Raw genomic sequence first — 15,424 nt, 5'->3', positions numbered from 1 at the left:
TGGTATAGGAAACCAGAAATTTCTGCCATCCTTTGTGATTAGAAGTGTTTCTTTACTCCTGAAAAGTCTGGGTCTCACCTTTACATTATGTCTCCAGTCCTAGATTCCCAAATGAACTCTTTATCTACCATATGAGTTCACTATAATGTCTAAGAAATTTTGATAAATGACCCTTTAGCCTTGTAAATTCCAGATAATTACTCCTCCTAATTGTATAATTTCTCTTCATAATTTCTTTGGAATTCAGGTATCATTCTGATAAATCTATAGAGCACCCCCTCCAATGCCAGTATATCATTTGATGGTGTGATCTGAACTGTTCATAGTACTCCAGATGTGATTTATTTCAGGCTTTCACAGTTATAATTTGACTTGACCCTTTTGTAGGAGAAAGTGAGGACTGCAGATGCTGGAAATTAAAGTCGAGAGTGTGGTGCTGGAAAAGCACAGCAGGTCAGGCAGCATCCGAGGTGCAGGAGAATTGATGTTTCGGACATAAGCCCTTCATCAGACCTTTTTGTATTCTATCCCTCTAGATATAAAACAAAAAAATATTCCTTTAGCCTTTTTCATTATTGTCTGTCTGTTTGGTATTTTATAATCTGTACACATGGATCTCTTTTGACTTCCTTATTTCTAGATTTTCACTATTAGGAGAAATCTGATCTGTCCATTTAAGGTCTATAGCTGCATAGAAATCAATTATTCAGCTTTATATATTTATTTAGTTTGCTAATAACACTTCTTATCTTTGTGTTATTGACTGTTGGCTATTGAACTCTCTCCCATCATTAATGAACATGGTAAATAGTTAAGACTCTACTATGTTTGTTATCCCTTTGCTCAGTTCAAATTCTGCATCTTTTTAATACTTGAGCCTGTGTTTTCTTTGTTAGGGAGAGTGTTTGCTTCAGCTGGGTTAGAATTAGATTTTATTGAAACGTACTAAAGAATAGGAATATATGAGTACAGTGAAATGTGTCCAAAGTCATCATTCTCTGGCACCATCTTGGTTACAAAACTAGAATTTAAAAACAAAAGCAGTATAAGTGAAAAAAAGAGCTAAGGGTAATACAACATCCTGATCTTAAAGTCTAGCGTCCATAAAGGTGTTTGAAACCTCCGCCATCAATGCAGGTGCCACGGCCTTGTTATTGTATCCATATTTGGATACCTCACTTCAGGAAGAATCCAACAGCATTAGAGAGGGTAGAGAAGAGATTTATGAGAATAGTTTTAGGAATGAGGGATTTAAGATATGAAATTATGTTGGAAAAGTTAGGATTGTTTTCCTTGGAGAAGAGAAGATCTGATAGTGGAATTCAAAATCATCAGTGGTCTGGATAGTATAAAGGGGAAGAAAATGTTCCCACTTGTGAAAGGATAAACAAAAAAAGGACATAGATGTAGGAAAATTGGCCAAAAAAAAGCAAAAGTGATTTTAAAAAAGTGTTTTTTCACACCGATAAGACCTGGTTAAGGTCTTGAATGGAGTGTTTGATCAATCAATGCCCTCAAACCGAAGGCAAGCCAGATGGCAATAAATGAAATGCTCATATGAAGGTTACTATTGTTAATCTCTTAAAGTCGATATCAACTTCTGAAGATCACACATATAATTAAATGTAGAGATCACAAATTGCTGTTACTGATTCTAACTCTCATCATAACCTGCATTGTTCACTTCTTCAGATGCAAATCAATCAAACTATTGAATTGATGTGAATTTCCCCTTTTATTAGAAATGGGAGAGCTTTAATATTGTTGGAAAGAAAGGAGAAGTAAGAGTTTCACTCATCAAAATACAGAGGGTTAAGAGGAGATTTGAAAGTGGTTTTCAAGTCATAAAAGGTTTTGAAAGAGTAAGTAAAGAAAAGCTGTGCCAGGTGTTCAGTAAGCAGAGGGCAAAGATTTGATGTCATAGGCAAAAAGAACCAGAGGTAATATGATGAAAATGTTTTTAAACAATGAGTTGTTGAGATCTAGAAAGTGCTGCCTGTGTGGAAGCAGATTTAGTAGTAACTTTCAAAAGGAAATTGAAGGAAAAGAAATTGCGGGATTGTGAGGAAAGGGAGTGAGATTAATTGGATTTGTTTTTCAAAAACTGGCAATGGCTGAATGGTATTTTGTGCGATGTTACTGAGTGAAACTATAAAATGGAGATAGAGTGGAGCTTGGTCCCTGACAGTAGCGTGGATTTGGTAAGAAAATGCTGAAACCTTGGATGAGTTACAAGGAGGATCTCAAAGGGCTACAGAACTGGCATAGTGTTCTAGGAGCCAGAGGAATTTGGTGATGGAAAAGAGACAAGCAGATTAGATACCAAAGAAATCTGTCAGCCATGGAAAGTATCAGGAATTGGAAATTAGAATTTTTATATTAATCAACATTTGAAGCAGCAATGGGAAAGGTTCAATGGTGGGATGGTTAGGGATGCTGTGATTTCAACGAGAAATGCTTCGGAGAAGGGAAGTTCTAATTGTATGGAGGGATTTCTCTAATCTCTGTCAAGGCCTTGGAATCATTTCGCTGGAAATACAAAGAAAGTTTGAACACAATGTTGGGATAAATGTGAGTGCTGCAGTCAAATCACAACAGTAACATGGGAGTTCAGCTGACAGACAAAGGGAACAGTAATCTGAGCAGTGAGGCAGGTCATAACCATTGGAGTGACAAAAACTATTAATTGCTGAAGAACAGTGTTAAATAAACAACATTGTTTCCAAATTATGCATCCAGTTATTGGCTCCAATTGGGTTCTGCCTAGACCTACAGCTCAGAAAAGCCAATGCTTAATTCCTTCAACCTAAATTAGTATAATATTTTAATTATTACTATATTTTTTACAGTGCACGTAAAGGAATAATAAGAATCAAGTAACTCCATGTGAGCTTTCAAACGAAAGCAAAATCCCAATTAATGTTTGGCTGACTTTAAGTCAAGATGATTTATGAAATGGGCTATGGGCTTTCAAGCATGCATTGGGAATGGGATAACCATTGATAGCAATTTCATATTTACAATTACTGGCAAAATTAATTTGAAATTTTATTTAATATCAATCCATATTCATTAGTTGGTTGAAGGATTTTTTTGCTGCAACCTTTACTCACTTTGTATAATATTAACCAGTATAATTCATAATAAAAGAATGTAAAATTAAAAGTAGACCTGACTGCCTTAAATATTGCATGCTGCTTAGTTTTAAGATTTGTGTGTGTAAATTAATCAATGTGAATATTTTCGAGTTCAGTTATGTTAAATTTCAGTTTCTTAGACTGAACAAATTACAGATTTCAAATGCTTTAATGGACTTTTGAAGCCTGCATTTTGCTTTCGACTGCTCTTGAATATTTAACTTCTGTATTTTTTTAATTCAGTGAGAAAGAAGAATCTGAACAGAAGAAAGATAAGCAGCGTCTGAAAAAGAAGAAGGAATCAGATTTGCCTTCTGCTATATTACAGATTAGTGGAGTCTCTGAGTTTACCAAAAAAAGAAGCAAACTAGTTCTTCCTGCACCGCAGGTAAATAGTACATTTCTATTCGAAAAACTGTAATGGTAATAGTTATGTTTTCTATTGTGATATCTACTTCACATTACTGCCTTCCAAGCATGTGAATAGATGAAAATTGCAGTTATGCAATTCTTTATTGTTGCTAAAAAATCAACCCTTGTCATTTGTGCTCATCAGAATTTGGACTCAAGAAAAAAGTTTGAAAATGAATACCAATTTATACAGTCTAAGAAGAAGGCACTGAATTGTTGGACCATTGTTGCTATGGAGATGCAGCAGAAATAGTTAACTGTCAATCTAAGTTTGCCAACTAGGCCTGTAGACTCTGACCAGTCAGTGTTGCCTTGGGAATCAGCAGAAATTGGCATCCCCGTGCCCCAAATCAAATTGTATATGTACACATTCCTTTGCCTACATCATTTTCCTTTAATCATGCCCAACTATTCCACAAGTTAGTTAGAAACTATAAATTTGAAACCTCTGAATTGGATCACCAGAACTCAATTTGCCCGACAAGCTGCTACCAGAACAGGAGCAAACCATACTAGGTTTTGTCAGTGACTGTAAAAATAATATTTATTGTATCTAGCTTAACTTTAAAAAGAACAGCAGAAGAATGTTATTTAACCTATACACCCAATCTCACACCCAAACCAACAACCGCACACACTCAAACAGGGGAGGCAGAAGACAAGTGATTTAACCCATATTCTATGGTTGGAAAATAAATGTAGTCAAAAAGTGATTAAAATTCTGAAGACTAAAAGTTCAGATCACAAAGGGGAAAGTCCTTTTTGTCTCATAGAAACATAGAAATAGGAACAGAAGTAGGCCATTCAGCCCTATAAGCCTGTTCAAACATTCTATGATTAAAGTTGATTACTCAACAATCCCTGTTCCTGATTTTCCCTAAAGCCTTGATCCTTTTAGCTCTAAGAACTATATTTAATTCCTTTAAAGCATTTAGTATTTTGATCTCAACCACTTTCTGTGGTAGAAAATTCGTCAGGACCACCACTCTATGGGTGAAGAAATTTCTCCTCATCTCTGTTCCTAAATAACCTATGCTGCGACTTTGAACTGTGCATAGTCTGGATTATTTAACAAATGTTGTCCCATGTGAAAATCACATCTAATGTTGGAAATAGAGCTCTGACCTTTGCCAGTATATTAATAAACTGCGTGATATAAACTGCCCACTAATGTAAAGATAGCATTTCTTTATTTTTCTGTATTTTTGATTGTGATCTGAAAACAGAAGACTGTTTTAAAAGCCAAGAATTGTTGAAGGCTTCTCCCACTTTGTAAAAGCAAATTACCTGACGCTCATTGTAAGTAGTGTTTGCAGAGCTGTTTGTTGAAGCAGAGACGGATGTCTAGACACAGATGAGCTGGAGTCACAGGGTAGGTAGGAATGGAACTTCAGCTGACAACAAGTATGGTCTGTAACAATTGTCATTTGCTCCCAGGTAGCTGAACTGCTTATGTGTACGAATATTTGAGGGAGAAGTCACCAAATCTCCGAAAGGGAAGGAGCTGTCAGTTTTCTCTGCCGTAAATCGAAATTAAGTCTGAAGAAAGCCACTTTATTTTTTTCTTCAAGCATAACTAATAAGTGAAGCACTTTATAACTGTGAACCAATTGACCTGTGCCCATGCAAGGAACAGCATCCTGATCATCTCTCTGGAAGCAGGAACCATTGAACCTCCTTTCCGGCCTTTTCCAGTGCCTGTAACAATTATTTTTGTTTGTGTCTGTCTGCAAGAATGTGTGTATTGGGTGAGGGTTGGTTAGAGTTTTAACTAAGAAAGTTATATATCAGCAGTTCATAATTGTTTACCTGTAGCTGGGATCTTTTTTATATTAAGTAGTAATCATTAAATACAGAAACCTGATCAGTGCTTTTTGTCACCCTGAATCTAAAAGATAGGTAAATTGAGGACGGAGTTTTATATATTTCTGTAGCTTCTTTAACTTTTGTGGTGACTCGGGAATAGTGAGGCTTGATTGCCAGCATACTACCCAGTGAGACATACACACTTTTTACAAGTGTGTTTGTATTACATGACAAGTTTACAAAGGAAATTTCCATTGCACATGCAAATTCAAAGTTAAAGTTTTCCCTAGTCGCTCATGTGCTTGGGAGATCAATCATTATACTTGTATTTCTGTGAATTCAATGAATTTAGACTTACCTCATGTCTGTTTGATGCCATTGGTGATCTAATTTGTTTGACATGGAAGGAATGGATTGTTTCCTCTTAGTTAATGAAAGGTAATCATTATGACCACAAAGCTGTTGTTCACTCTGATGGCTTGTTGCATCATAACTGTTCATTTCACTGTCCCAGTACAAAACAATCATGTACTCACCATGATCTAGCTTGTTCACAGATCTGAATTAAGCAAAGAGTCCATTTGACATCTTTGTTCTTAATACAATAAGAATGGATAAGAAATGTAAAATTTCAAAATATCATCTATTTCATTGGTCTTTTGCTCAGTTGTTTTCACTTTCTGTTCATAAACTCAAATTATTTAGAGGGCATGGCATGTCCAAGTTGTATCAGAAGCTCTCCTTTTGTAAAATAAAGATGGAAAGAGATTGTGCCATGAGGCCATGTCTGACTTAATTCCAATTATTTTAAATGTTTGAACATAGGTACAAAGGAGTACTTTTGATATTAACCACAGCTGAGTGCATATCTCATCTGTAAACACTTAATAATATCTTTTTTTAATAAAACTGAGTTAGTAATAAGTTGTCATTGTAAAGTTGATGAGACTATTCTTGATTTAACTTTAACTTTATCTGGGACAACTTTTTTTTTGTAAGATTATGGCTATTTCTTTCCTAATAGTGAAACTAGTGAACATTTCAGATTGTATGTGCCAAATTGGCTTGTAATCCCTGAATGGCCTTGGTTATCAAAAATGTGAAAAACCTGTTTTCAGAACTTGGTTTACATTCTTTAGTCCTCACCATCAATGATTAGACTAGTCAGTTAACCCTAGCTAGTATTTTTGAAGGTGTTTCTCTCTTTTCAGGTTCCAATCAAAGTTTGAAATTCCCATTTTCCTCAGGCTATCTAATGTAATTAGATTTCCTTCTTCAAAACTAATACATCTGTTTGCTTGAATTACATGCTTGCAGATGTAATTTGGTAACATTATTATAATCAGACTTAAGGATATGTAGGGATGTCTTCACATACTATGTGTGACTAACTTCTTATCCTTTTCTTCCCGAAATTCTACTTTTCTTTAATCAAATAATAATGCATTTTTAATGCAAATTCAACAGACTTCTCATTCCAACAAACAGTTATGGTCTCCTAAGGCCAAGACTTAAATAAACCCAGAAAATGTCTTATGAGTACTAATTTATTGATTTCCATAATTTGTGTTTTTAATTAGAATTAACAACAACTGTCACTAGCTGTCATAAATTGGATTGTCTTTATTATTCCTTGTATGTTGACAGACTGTACAGAAAGATAAGCTATTAGCAGCTGTTTCCCTTTTTGTCCACTTATTACAGGAAATCCCATGTTTCATAAATGTCACAGCAGCTACACTGTAGCCACTCAATTTATAACAGTCCCTGCAATTTTATGTGTAATTACTATATATTGGCTTTTCCCTTTTTTTGTAGTGCAATTGTTTTTCTCTAGCGTTACACACTGGCACCTTTGTAGCATTATATGATGTATTCCTTCAATCTGCAATGGAACGGTCTCGCTTTCAGGGTGATAATTCAGTCAGTATTTGGTTGTCTGCAGCAAGCAGGGACACTTCCAAATGAATTGTCTGAGATCATAATGTGTTAGTGATTTTGAACATCGCCGCTTATTTCCAAGTTGACTGACAATTTGTTTGTTTGCCTTTAATAGCTCATTAATATTCAAAAGGAGATGCTTTCACAGATTAGTGCTATATATTTTGTTATCAACCTGTTCAAGGATGTTATCTCTGACTTCTGGAGCAGGTGTGGTGTGAACCTTGGCTTCCTGGCTCAGCAGTAGAGCACTAACCCGATGCCATAACATCCCTGTTCTGTGTTGTATAAATGTCATCTCATAGGATTCAGATGTATACTGCATAGTTATTTTATAATGCTAAAGGAATTAATGCTTCACTATTCAGTTAAAAAGAAAATGTGTTCCTTTTTAAAAGATCTCTGATGCTGAGCTGGAAGAAGTAGTCAAAATTGGTCAGGCTAGTGAGATGGCCTGTCAGACAGTCGAAGAGTCCGGAATGCCAAACTCTGCTTCCAATGCTCTCATATCTGAATATAGCATTGCCAACACTGGTTTGAGTTTGCGAACGGCACGAACTCCTGCAGCCCAAGATCGTATTCTCCAGGTAATTAAACCATATTAAGCTAAATTGAATTTTTATCAGAACTCATCATGCGTTGTCATTATTGGAGGCTTTCCTGCAAATATTTCTTGATCACCACAATATTCTTTAAATGTTTGTTCTTTTTTAACGTGATTCTTGTCTTAATAATGTAAAGTTTTTTTTTCCTTCCTCTGGGTTTCAAGTTTGAATATTTTGTCTTTTGAATAAAAACAAGGAATTGTAGAAGTGTAGTACTTGTTTTTAAAGTTGTTTAGTTTTAGAGATTAGAAAATGTTGTTATATTTCAGAATCCAGATCTTTTGACGAGAAATAGTGGTCACAGAAGCCTAGTCTAAGATTGGACATCCAGGCATGTTGTAGTCCCGATACAACTGACTTCCTGTGATTGCTGTGTACAGTATTCTAAAAAGTTCTCATAAGCAATTACGTGGATTCTGGAAGCCTCCAAAGTTTGCCAACTCTAACTTAGAGTGCGACACTTTGGAGGATTCTGACAGACTTAGATTTATAGTTAATCAGAAAATATGAAACTAACCTCAGTTCCTGATGAACAATTAAACTGACCACTTCACCATGCCCCTGATACCATCCCCCAGTCAGTTGACTTCTTGCTGGTTGCTTGAGTCACTGGAGTACATTGGAATGCGTAACTAAGAATGATCCTGGTCCAGAGATTTGCATGACAGCTCGAAAGGTTGTCATCAGAAAGGTTGTTCTGATCAAGATCAGGAATAGGGTTTCTGATTTAATACTGATCACTAGGTCTAGGTCAAGATTTTTTTCCTTCAAATTTAATTCAGTTTCTTTTTGCTGCTAAAATGTTCCAAAGTTACCAGTACAATTGATGTCTTGATTTATAACATTCATTCACATGGACCTTAGCTGTGACCTTCAGGGCTATGCAACATCCCAGCTGAGTTGAACCAAATCAGCATCTAATGGTCACACACAAGCACTTTCATCAGGATTGATCTAATAGAATTACTGGAAAATACAGTTTGGATTTCCTTCCTTTTACTTAGTAGCAATGAAGTCACTAGTGTTACTCCATAATGGGCTGGTTAAAATTGGTCATGTCAATAATCAAACCTGAGTTTGAGCTGGCACTTTACATCAACTGCTCTGAGCTCAGCGAGGCAAATTAAATGTAAATTATGCATTTTGATTTTGGTTTCGTCTGCCTTATTGAAGGTCTCAAGTTTGCTTTTGATTATTATTGAGCCATTGATAGGAAGGTTCCAAATACTTTCAAAAGTGTGAATTTCAGAGAAGGTTCTGCTTTGGTTCGGAGAAGTACTGACAGACTGCTGGAATTGGGCTCTTGGTCTTAGCCATTGACTGACTTCTTTCAGAAAAAATGGGTGGGTGTGCAGAAAAATAGAGTGCTGTCAAAGTTGCCTTTTCTGTTTTGTTCTTCATTATGTAGGAAGCTCAAAACTTGATGGCACTGACAAATGTTGATACGCCTCTAAAAGGTGGGCTGAACACACCTCTCCATGAAAGTGATTTCTCAGGAGTAACCCCACAACGACAGGTAGTACAAACACCGAACACTCTGCTTACTACACCCTTCAGGTAAAGGATTATGTAATTTTTTTAGAAAATTCAGAAAATTAAAATGTCTTTGACCAGCTCGGTTTTGGAGTAAAAAATAAAAGATTATATATTTGCAAGGACTTACTGCTTACTGGATTGGATTACTGCTTAATGTAATGTGTAATATTTCATTTTTTTTAAAACTTAATTCGTGTTGCTTATTGACATAATAGCTCTTAGCTTATGAATGGCTCCTGAGTTGATACCTGAAAAGAGAAAATAAAATTCATCCTCTCACTATTATTTGTGCTGAGGTCTTGAAAAATGAGTAGATAAGTTAGATCATCAGTTTTAAATGTAGGTCCAGGAGACATTGTTTCTAGTCAAGACAGTGGAGAGAAATGCATCCATTATCTCCTTGCCAGGATGGATGAGGAAGAAAACTCTTAGTAAGAATGGCAAACAAATGGAAGGGCAGAAGAGAAATGATTTGATCTATCAACACCCTAACTGAGCTTTTATGTAATCTCTGCATTTCATTAATCACCTATTCAGCATTTATCTATTTTGAATAGAGAAATCTTAGCGGAATGATTTGTTTTTTTTGTTTTGAAAAATTTAGGACTCCGACACATGATAATGATGGCTTGACTCCACGTAGTGGAATGACGCCAAAACCTGGTGTTGCAGTGACCCCAGGAAGGACTCCTTTACGGGACAAATTGAATATCAACCCAGGAGAAGAAATTGTGGATTATAATGATCCTTCATATAACAAGCAATTGGTAAGCCATCAGGGCTATTTCCAGAGTTAATCTGTGGTTAACAAAATAGAATATTTTTACATTAGTATATTTTACATATACACAATATTTAAATGTACACAATGACAGATCTGATCTTAAGTACTTGCCTTAATACTTCTTACTATTTAGATATTATGCAATATGAAAGGCAATATGTAATTATTTTCTCTTCAAATTATATTTATTTGAATTTGGCCTGTAGATTGAATTTGTTTTCATTTGAGACCAAATACCTATATGTAAAGTTTGTAAAGAGGCTTCAAGCTTTGAAAAGCTGATTGTGTGGGTAAATCGATGGCAGCTATGGCATAACGTGGATGAGTGTGAAAGCAGATTGGCAGAGAAATGATGTACAAAGGGACTGAAAGCAAACATACAAGTACACCAAGCAGTTAGGAAGGCAAAAGGTATGATTGCCTTTATTGCAAGAGGATTGCACGAGGAATGAGGATGTTTTACTGCAATTTTACCAGACCTTGGTGAGACTGAGTATTGTGTGAAGTTTTGGTTGTCTTATCTATGGAGATATTTGCCATTAGAGGGAACACAGCAACGTCTGACAGAGCTGGATGGATTCAGTGGAGGAGACGATACTTCCTCTGTTTAGGAGTTCAAGAACGAGAAGTCTCTAGATGAAGGGTAGGCCAATTAGGACTAGATGAAGAGAAATATCTTCAGGTAGTGAACTTGTGGATTTGCAACCACACAAGGTTGTGGAAATCAAGTCCATTTAAGGAAGAAATAATTTCTAGGATACTACAGATGTCCAGGAGTCTGGGGAGAGAAGTGGAGGATCGCAATAAGATAAAGTGGAAGAAAATGCTCTGTGGGTGAAATGGCCTACTCCTACTCTCAATGTTATTTAGTGCATATTTTTTAAATGATAATCATCATTGTTTATTACTGCTTCTAGCAGATATAATTTGCCAATATGCCAATAACGTATTATAGATCATTGAGGCAAATGACGACTTTTTACGCTGTACATTCTGAGAAAATAACCCAAATTATAAAAAAGTTAAAGAAGTGGCAAACATTTTTATTTGCAACATTTAAAGATTCCAGAATTTTATAACAGGATAGTGAAAATTGAAAACCATAACAATGTACAACTTTGATGGAATTAGAAGGCAACGTAACCTGTTTAACTCTGGGAAGGGGTGGTAACAGCAAGGGCTGCTGACTGAATGGTGTCAATATTAGTGTCAAAAAAATCATTACTTCCACATTTTTTTAGTTGGCAAGGAAACAGGACAGACTGATTTAAGAAAACTGTGCAATTGAGAAAAAGAGACCGGGGTTATCTTTTCACTCCTGGAACAGAGAGTAGTGAAGAGCAGAACTTGATGGTGCTTAATTTAGTCTAGTCATATATGACAGTGAACCATTCGGTCAAATGCATTCAGGTCTACGTCCTGTGAACTTGAGAATGAAGGTAAACTCCATTGTGGGTGAGTGACCAGGGTGTGAGAGACTATTAGACTTACTTGGGTATAGGTAGTGCAATGGTTGAGCAGATTGATAGCTGTAGAAATGTTATGATGAATGGAGGTCTAAAGTAATTTCTACAAGCACAGTTCTTAGTGCATTTGGCGATACAGAAGGAAGTAAGATTGGGAAAGGGCAAGGTAATGGGAGTGAGGAATGATTCGTGTATGCAATCAGAAACCTATTTATCACACTGAGTAGCAAAGCTGTGTAAGATGGCAAGTTCATGGAGCTGGATTTAAGTATGGATTCATTTGTTTACATGAAAATGAAGAGCAAAGAGAGGAGAATAGCATTCTGTGGAGATGGTGCAGATTGAACTCAGAAATAGAGAACGTGAAGGATGAGAAATATCTGAGTGCAAAGACTTGAGGAAGAAAGCAGTAAAGACAGCTCAGTGAGAAAATATCTTATTTGTACTTGGTTGTCCTGCAGGGTCAAACCTTTTAAAAACAAGGCTAATGAAGTGGAACAAAGGTAAAATGTTCAGAGTAGAAGCAGGGTTAAACTAAGTTGTGATTTGGTGTATCACAATCAAGATTTGTGTTTTCTTATTGTCCATATTTTAAGTGTTTTAATATGTGGGGTACTTGTATGTTCTTACCCTCAGTGATTTGTCTCAATTTAAGTAATTCCAGCTACAAATCTTTGTTAGCTTAAATGTAAATTATATCATTATGTTATCATCATGCATTTGTCCCAGAGGTTCAAAATAAATGCAATGCCTGACTTTACTCCCTCACGCAATCGCTCACAAAAACTAGGTACAGTGGAGGCAAACACAATCTAATTGCAATTTTGGAATATCCGTTTTTTTTTCCCATGGCAGATCTTTGATTTCTTAGATGAGTTGATGCTTTAACTGGAGGATTCTCAGTAAGACAAGCTTCTTGTAATTAAATTGCTTGGGAGGTAGGTTTTCAAGTGAACCTGAAGTTAGAATATTTTGGAAGGAGTCCTTCACATGCTTTCAGGCTGTAGTTACTTATTACCTTGGCTGTTTAGGTGCTTCAATAGCTTTCCGTTGGTGTCTTTGTTCAGAATAGCTTCAGCTATTATTTTTGAAAGTTAGTAGTAGCATGGCTGTCTTTCCAAGCTGTCTGATTTAAACAAGTCCAATATCATTTTCAAACAAGATAGTGTGTTAGACCAACAAACATTCTTGTGTTATGGTTTTTAAACCTTGAGTGTTTGAAGCAGCTGAGATTTTTGTACTTCCATGGCTCCTTGTCTCAAACATATTGAAAAGTCAATGTGATCCATTGCATGATTGTCTACATTCCATCTAACTCTCTTGTCTGTGATTAAGTAGAAAGACATGTTAACTGCTGTGTCCAGCCTGTTTTGAATTGAATTAGAATTAGATTCCCTACAATGTGGAATTGTCCAGAGCTAATAGTCTATACTGCCAAAATCAAGTGATAACTATATTTATAATAACAGCTTTCTTAAAATTTGTAATCTGTGCATGCCTGCACTGTATATGATAGTGTTCAGAGCCATTCTGCCACTAGAGGGCAGGGAAAGGCATAACTAGCTGGAAAGGCATCATTTAGTGGGAAGATATCTTTGCCCTTTAGCCGGATTTCTTTTAAGACTAAGATGTCAATAATTATTTTTTGGAAGCTTTCATGGTTTTAAAGGTTTGTATTGAAATCCAACATGAATACTTTATCAACCCTATCAATATATTTAAAATTCATTCATGGGATGAGGGTTCTTGCCCATTCCTAACTGCCCTGAGGACAGTTGAGAGTCAGCACAGTGCTATGGCCTTGGAATCTGATGTATGCAGACCAGGTAAGGATGGCAGATTTCAATCCCTAAAGGACATTAGTAACCTAGATGGGCTTGTCCTGACAGTCAACAATGGATTCTTGGTCATCATTAGACTTTTAATTCCAGATGTTTATTGAATTCAAATTCCACCATCTGCCATGGCAGGATTTGAACCCAGGTCCTCAGAATATTACTTGGATGTCTGGATTGATAGTCCAATGATAATGCCACTGGGCGATCACCTTCCCCTATGCTGTAACTCTGGACTTTACTACTATATCCTAAAACGTCTGATTAATTTTGCTTGTAGGAAAGAGAACACCGAGAGCAACTGCGAATGGGCCTGCTGAACCTTCCAACTCCAAAGAATGACTTTGAAATCGTGCTCCCAGAGAATGCAGAGCGAGAGCTTGAGGAACCAGAGACAGAAGATAATTTCATAGAAGATGCAGCTGATGTAGAATCCCGTAGACAAGTAAGCTGCTTCAAGAGTTCCACCAAAATAGATTTCTGAAAATACTTTTTGTGAACGCATTCCATTGTAAGCAAATTTACTAAATTTTATTTTAATTGTAATGTTTTACTGGATCATATGGCCAGGGTTTGAATTCTAGAAACTGATCCATTCTTTAAGTAATGACCTGGTAGCTCAGTGAAGTTGTCCAATGCATTTCGCATATGTGCATTTTTACTTTAGAGACAAATCTTTATTTATAAGTTTCAAACTTTTCACTTGTTTTCTCTGCAGGCAATGAAAGATGCAGAACGAGAGAGGGAGTTAAAAAAGAGGCACCAATCAGTACAGCGAAATCTTCCAAGACCTACAGAGGTAAGTATAAATTTTGCAATTTTATAAATACGAGCAGAAAATAGCATGAAATTGAAAGCTAATAAATCATATCAGACAGAATGTGGAAAAAAAGACTCTCCTATCAATGGAAGATTGCACAATGAAAATGAGACAATAGCATGAAAGATATGAATAATGTTTTCATAATTTTTGAGATTAGATATCATATGTATGAGCTGTTGAAATGTTCTTCAAAAAATGAAATTGAATTTTTGATTTTTAGGTAAATGAAACCATTTTACGGCCTCTGAATGTTGAACCACCTCTGACTGAGATGCAGAAAGCTGAAGAGATGGTGAAGAAAGAAATGATCATTATGCTACACTATGATACACTTCATCATCCATATGTAGACCAATTTGGAAAAAGAGGGAAAGGATCAGGATCAAGCTCCAGCAATGCTGAGCATATTGCTTTCCTAGAACACAATGGATATGAAAAAATCAGCAAAGAAGAGATGAAAAAGGTTTGTTAATGGTTGCAATGTTTTAAATTGAGTATATAACCATTTATTTATTTTGGATGATGGGACATTCAAATTCTAATTAGTAAACTCTGAAGAGATAGGAAGCAAAAAAATGAATTTAAGCTTGTATTGATGAGGGGAAGTAATTCTAGGGTAATCTATGCTTCACTCTGAGGGAAATGCAGTTTGTGCTTTTTGTTTGTTTCTCGGGGAGAAAAATTATTTAAATGTGTGATCCAGAACTAAAAAATGCTGGGTGATAGAGAATAATGCAAACTATTCCTTACTGTGTCACTGTAGTGGCAGTACCTGACATTTGACAAAATCTTTTACACTGATTAGCGGACCTGCTGGAAAAGACATACAAGTGTCAGTCAATAAACGTCTTTGAAAAGAAATTTGATGAGCAACTGATTTGGATTAAAAATTGAGGAATTAAGAACTAGATTTTACAATTAGTTCCTGTGCTGTTATAGATAAGACTTTGGGAGTATTAGTGGAGTGCAGTAGTTTAGAGTTGAACAGAAGAGTTGTGGAAATGAATGAATAATCTTGACTATTTCTTGATCACCATTAAGAATTAGGAAGTAATTAAGCAAAACATTCTGACAGTTAGC

General features: G+C 35.9%; 1 protein-coding gene across 1 annotated transcript in view; it reads left to right on the top strand.

Annotated features, from left to right (window-relative positions):
* The window catches only part of cdc5l (CDC5 cell division cycle 5-like (S. pombe)), a 51,662-nt gene that overhangs the window by 20,502 nt on the left and 15,736 nt on the right, over positions 1-15,424 (top strand). The window contains exons 7-13 of the mRNA XM_072557112.1: positions 3,381-3,525; positions 7,694-7,882; positions 9,309-9,457; positions 10,041-10,203; positions 13,802-13,966; positions 14,240-14,320; positions 14,565-14,807. Of these exons, the coding sequence (XP_072413213.1) occupies positions 3,381-3,525; positions 7,694-7,882; positions 9,309-9,457; positions 10,041-10,203; positions 13,802-13,966; positions 14,240-14,320; positions 14,565-14,807 (1,135 nt within the window). The remainder of the gene's footprint in view (positions 1-3,380; positions 3,526-7,693; positions 7,883-9,308; positions 9,458-10,040; positions 10,204-13,801; positions 13,967-14,239; positions 14,321-14,564; positions 14,808-15,424) is intronic.

This window comes from Chiloscyllium punctatum, chromosome 3 (assembly GCF_047496795.1).
Source record: "Chiloscyllium punctatum isolate Juve2018m chromosome 3, sChiPun1.3, whole genome shotgun sequence".
Lineage (NCBI taxonomy): Eukaryota > Metazoa > Chordata > Chondrichthyes > Orectolobiformes > Hemiscylliidae > Chiloscyllium > Chiloscyllium punctatum.
The sequence above is the reverse complement of the archived record's forward strand: the minus strand, read 5'-3'. Positions and strand labels throughout refer to the sequence as shown.